This window comes from Echinops telfairi, unplaced genomic scaffold (assembly GCF_000313985.2).
Source record: "Echinops telfairi isolate 266 unplaced genomic scaffold, ASM31398v2 ScPeMD7_23;HRSCAF=83, whole genome shotgun sequence".
Taxonomy (NCBI): Eukaryota; Metazoa; Chordata; class Mammalia; order Afrosoricida; family Tenrecidae; genus Echinops; species Echinops telfairi.
The window spans coordinates 7,008,270-7,014,269 of record NW_022103920.1 but is presented as its reverse complement, the minus strand read 5'-3'; the positions used below and the strand labels follow the sequence as shown (position 1 = coordinate 7,014,269).

General features: G+C 44.3%; 1 protein-coding gene across 8 annotated transcripts in view; it reads left to right on the top strand.

Moving 5' to 3' along the window:
• Window positions 1-6,000, top strand: part of LOC101657258 (putative RNA-binding protein Luc7-like 2) — a 58,789-nt gene that overhangs the window by 43,370 nt on the left and 9,419 nt on the right. For all 8 annotated transcript variants that reach the window (XM_045288990.1, XM_045288992.1, XM_045288991.1 and 5 more), the window contains 3 exons: window positions 1,953-2,096; window positions 3,521-3,697; window positions 5,124-5,215. In XM_045288990.1, the coding sequence (XP_045144925.1) occupies window positions 1,953-2,096; window positions 3,521-3,697; window positions 5,124-5,215 (413 nt within the window). The remainder of the gene's footprint in view (window positions 1-1,952; window positions 2,097-3,520; window positions 3,698-5,123; window positions 5,216-6,000) is intronic.

Sequence of the window (6,000 nt, the reverse complement as noted above, 5' to 3'; positions counted from 1 at the left end):
ATGGTGTCCCGCTTTACTAATGTTAAAATCTGGTCACCTTAGTCTAGTGCAACTTCCAGTGACCCACATGCTGGAGTAGAATGGCCGCTTAGGCTGACTTTGGCCGTAATCTGTATGGAGGCAGACTGCCAGGTCTTGTTGGGGTTTTGGTTTTTTTGCATGGAGCTACTAGGTGGGTTTGAACTGCCAACCTGTTAGTTAGCAGTTGAGAGTTTAACCATTGTGCCACCATAGTTCCGTATCATTAACTATAAACCCCCCTGCCATCGAGTCAATTCCTACTCAAAGTGACCCTAGAGCAGTGGTTCTCAACCTTCCTAATGCCACGACCCTTTCATATAGTTCCTCATGTGGTGGTGACCCCAAACCAAAAACTTATTTTCGTTGCTACTTTATCACTGAAATTTTGCTACTGTTATGAATCAGGCGACCCTGTGAAACGGTCATTTGACCCCAAAGGGGTCTCGACCCACAGGTTGGGATCCGCTGCCCTAGAGGGTTTCCGAGAGTCTAAATTTGTAAAAGGGCAGACAATCTCATCTTTCCCTCACAGAGTGGCTAGTGAGTTTGAACCACCAATATTGCAGTTAGCAGACCAATGCTTTAACACCATTATCTACAGTCACAAAAAATTCATACATAACATGTTATGAATTGAATTGTACCCCCACCCCCACTCCCAATGGGTGCTAGTTTGGCTAGTGTTATGTAAATATTCTCCATTTTGTAATACGATTATCCTGTATGTTCTAAATCCTAGTCCCTATAACATTAATGGAGCAGGATTAGAGGTAGTTATGTTAATTGGTCAGATACAATCTACGGGATTAAAGCTGCACTTTGAATTGATTTCATTTGAGATTAAAGTGATTGGACTACAACCAAGAAAAACGGCTGACCTAGACTCAGTGGAGACTGATGCCATGACAAAGTTATGTCTCCAAGAACACTGGACCCACACATGTTGAAAGGGAGCAAGCCCTTAACCAGAGCTCACAGGAAGGAGGCCTTCTCCTGTGCTGGTTTCCTTACATGGCATTTAGTTGATTTGATGATTGACATCTTCATAGCTACATTTTATGAAAATCTAGACTGAGACAGACTTAGCCACGTAGAGTGCCAATGGCATCATTGAAGTGTGCTGCTCAGGTCTTTATGTGCAGACATGGATTTCCTGGTTTGAGAAACATTGTCTTTTTAGCTAACTAGCCTTTTCTGGAAAGAGCGAAGCCTCAGAGGTGTAGTGTGCTGAGTATTGGGCTGCTAACCAAAAGGTCAGCAGTTCAAACTCAGTAGCCGCTTTTAGGGAGAGAGATGCGAGTCTGCTTATGTGAAGATTACCACCTCAAGAACCTCAGAACAGTTCTCTGTTCTGTGTGGTTGCTATGATTCAGAATAAACTTTTTTTCTGAAAATGGCAGTGTAGATGGGGACTCTGAAGGTGAATATCTGATGTTACATGGTTGAAAGAGATCCACAGGTCCTTTGTGGAGAAAAGGGCTGTCGTATTGATTATTTATGACTGCAAAAGTGCTGTATAGCTAGATGCTGTTTAAGCATCCTCAAACTCGGTGGCTAAGCACAGTAACTATTCATTTAGCCCGTGGTCATTGTGAAGTGGAATCAACTTGATGGTATCTGACTGAATTTGACTGGGTGGTTAGTCTGTCTGGAGCGGGCTGTCCTTTGTTCAACTGGAGCTACTAAACCAGGGGTCCTCAAACTTTTTAAACGGGGCCAGTTCTGTCCCTCAGACCCATTGGAGGGCTGGACTATAGAGTAAAAAAAAACTATGAACAAATTCCTATGCACAACTCACCAGTGCACTTGGGATATGCTCAGGGAGCCTAGTGTGTGCTCCCACTGCTACGGTAACAGCCCTGAGCATTTCTGAAACAGTTTGAAATTCTCTGCTCCTTGTTTTTATTCATGATCTTGTCTATTTCTTCTAGGCAGAGCGTGTTCATGAGTTAAATGAAGAAATTGGTAAATTGTTGGCTAAGGTGGAACAACTTGGAGCCGAAGGGAATGTGGAAGAATCCCAGAAAGTGATGGATGAAGTAGAGAAAGCACGGGCGAAGAAGAGAGAAGCCGAGGTGACTAAACTATCACACTACCTGCATTTCTCGGACGACATAGATTTGGTATCTGTCAGGAGATCTGGAACCATGGGTCTGCTGAAATCTAACTGACAGAGGAAGTGAACTAAAATAGTGGACATGCCCTCCGTGTACATCCTCACTTCTGTCCACCCTCCTGCACCCCCATGTGGCCATGGCCTTCTCCCTTCTTGTCCCTCCTCAGGACAGTCCAGTCTGCCAGCACCATAGGAACAAGTACTTCAGTGGCACAGGCTCTCAGTGAATGTCTTGCGGGCAGCCGCCTGGCTTATTTGTGTGGCCCACCTGGTAGCCTTTAGACTTTGAATGCCTCCACTGCTTTCAGCCAACATGCTGTTGTAGACCAGTGAGTGACCCACACGGCTTTGCAGTTACCGTAGCCTGTGTCCCTCCCCTTAACACTTTCCTTTTCTCTAACTTCACACCAATGTATTTTGACTCCCATCGCTGTGTTCCATTTTTTTTCTACCTCAGTAGATTTTTAAATCAGGAAATCGTGAGGTCTCTTACTTGGTTCACGATTTTTGTTTGTTGTTTAAGTTTTATTGGCATTTACCTCACATACCATACAATTTAATCGTTCAGTCATATTGAGGAAGATTTGTGCAATCAGTACCACAGTCCATTACAGAATATTTCCTTCTTGTACTTGTTGTTAGCTCCCCATTTCTCCCATTCTCCCCTACCTTGTCCCTAGGCAATTATCAATTTAATGACCCATTGTATCTACCTAACCTGGATTTCATATACAGAAAGTCATATAAAGTACAAACAGGAAGCAAACAAAAGACAATGACAAAACATAGAAAAACTTGAATCAAAAAGAAATTATCCAGCAATTTTCACTTATCTTTGTTTACAAATTCAAGTGTAAACTTAGCAAGGTCATAATTTTACTGGGACATCTTTCTGTCAGGCTGCTCCTGAGGACAGGGTGGCTCACTGGGGGACCCAAACCTGTGTGGGGTGGGGAAGGTATGCTATGGGGGTAGGAAATATGTTGGGTCCTATTGTCTGAGCCTATTGCACTGCACTGCATTGGCTTCTGCTCTCCAGATCTTTCACTGATGCAGAGTAGTGGGGCCCATCCAGCTCATTTTACGAAAAACTGCAGGAAATGGAGCACTGTGGAGCTCTGAGAAATCCTTTCAGAAAGCCCTATTCTGCACCATAGTCACCAAAAAGAGCCCCCTATCTTCTCCCGGGAGCTGCTGCAGCTATCATCTCTCTCCTGCTCTGCACAGGCCCGAGGACTGGCAAGGTCAAGGGGGACTGAATTTGCATGCCCAAGTGACTGCAATTTTGCCTGTCTTTCTAGAAGGGTCTCAGGCACCATTCTGTGGCATGTTTCATTGTGTGAGGCTGATCTCATGACTCTGTCTGGCTTTTTCTCTATCCAGGAAGTGTATCGGAACTCCATGCCAGCTTCCAGTTTCCAACAGCAGAAACTTAGAGTCTGTGAAGTCTGCTCTGCCTACTTAGGTCTTCATGACAACGACAGACGGCTGGCAGATCACTTTGGGGGGAAACTGCACCTGGGCTTCATTGAGATCAGAGAGAAGCTCGAGGAACTAAAGGTACGGTCCAGCTTGGCTTCCCTTGGCTGGTGTAATTGCCTGTCCTTGATCATGATTCAGTGATGTTTCGTGTCTGCTCTGGAATTCCCGCTGAATAGTGGAGGATTAGCCATGGGGATTCCTGCTGCTTTCATGGATGATACCTGAGACGCCAGTGCTTAATGGGTTCCCATTTTTCTGGGTGGTGGCATGTTGGGCTGTCTGGAACACTGAATTAGAACTCTAATCTCACCATGCAAAATCTTTCCCATTTAATTTTTAATTAAGAGATTTGCGATTGAACCAGTTATTTCTTTCTTTTTTTTTTTCTAATCTTTTTTTTTTAAACATTTTATTAGGGGCTCATACAACTGTTATCCCAATCCATACACACATCAATTGTGTAAAGCGCATTTGTACATCGTTTCTCAAAACATTTTCTCTCCATTTAAACCCCCGACATTAGGTCCTCATTTTTCCCCTCCCTCCCCGCTCCCCCCGAACCAGTTATTTCTTTTATATATTTTGCACATTCCTAGAAGATAAAGCAGTTAAATATAGTCCTGGAATATGAGCCACAGCCACGCTGCATGTGGTGTGTGCTAAGACTGAGTGGTGGATGTGTGTTCATTTACCTTTCATGAGTCAGTGAGGCCCTTACAGGTGAGAAGGACGAGTTCTGTCCCGAGTAAGGACTGGCTCAATGCTGAAAAACTTGGAATACATGGTCATTTTGTGTACACGTCTCCACTGGAATAATCATAACGTGACATTTAAAATAACACGAACCAGATAGACCAGAGAAGTCTCCATCTAAAGAGTTAGCCCTCCACAGTCCAGAATTCCTGTCTCTGACCAGCAAGGGAGGGGGAGGCTCAAAAGTAGGTGTTTGAAAAATGGCAAAATAATTCTCACTGTAGCAAAAGTGGTTCTTGGGCCCAAAACTAAGGTTCTAAGATGACTGCTACTTGTGTGTGCAGATGAAGACCTGCAGCAGGTCTGGCCAGCCTGTCTGGAGAAGTAGTGACCGAAGACGTTTCCAAGTTGAAAAGCAGTTGTTTTTCAAAAAAGAGTCATGTTGTCAGATATTCAGAGAACAATTTTGTGGAAATAATTTGAAATGTCACTAAGAAAGTGTGAGCATATGAACATGTACACCTTTTGGAAAGATTTTGGAAATCAGACTTGTAAGCCTAGCAATTACACAAGGGCACTTAAAAAGGTTAGGAAAAACTAGAATTAAATGCTAATATAATTTTCCCATGAACTTTTGAAGTCCCATTTGTACCTAGAAAGCGTTCAAATTGCATTTGAATTAAATAGCTTTCAATGACCAGTGAGCATTATTTGAACACTTGTGTGGTAAGTTATTGAGTGTAGTGCCAATTAGGGCCACAGCCAATAAGCAACTCTCTCTCACTATTTGAACTGCCCTTTTATTTTTCAGAGAGTTGTGGCTGAGAAGCAGGAGAAGAGAAACCAGGAGCGTCTGAAACGCAGAGAAGAGAGAGAGAGGGAGGAGAGAGAGAAGCTGAGGAGGTACAGGGTCCCTGAGGGCCAACTGGACTAGGGATGGCTTTGTTTCCAGTCAAGTCCACAGCATCCCTTGGTTCCAGATTTTATCTGCTAGTAAACCTGCTGTGCAAGGCTAACGAAGGGGCTGGAGCCACAACCCTCCATGGGAGAAAAGATCTGGCGGTGACAACCTCAGATACCTGGGTGATGCCTGCACACTCAAGAGTTAGTGTGCAGAGTGATGGTTATGTAAATCTGTGTGTCATACAAAATTGAGGTCAACTTCTCATCTCGGTCCTTGGATTTTCTAGTGCCAAGGTTTGCACAGGTGGGCAGTCAGAGCTGTTGATCCTGTGGACTGGGTTTCATACTTCTGTTTGTTTGGCTTGTCGGTCATTTTGCATGGTCTTTGGTTCTATGTTTTCTCAATCTAAGGGCCATCACTGTCATAGTTGGCACATCCATGGGCTCTTCTGAGTCACATTGACTCCTTGACAAATCACCTCACAATAGCCTCTTTCTCCTAACTCCCACCAGCATCTTGAGAAAGGCCGGGCCCCATGCCCCAAGATTGCTTGTTTCCTGTTTCCATGTCCCTAATGCTATTTCCTGTCTGAAGAGTACAGTTTAGCTTCTCTCCAGAGTTTGGCAGTCCTGCGCCTGACATGATGGGGGCTGTGCACTTGAGGTGACTGTCCACACCTGATGGGGATGTCCTGGTGTGTTTCAGTACATTTATTGGACTCCATCTGTGAGGCATGGCTTGTGACAGGTGATCTAATTTTGCCTTGCCACTGACAATAGTGAAG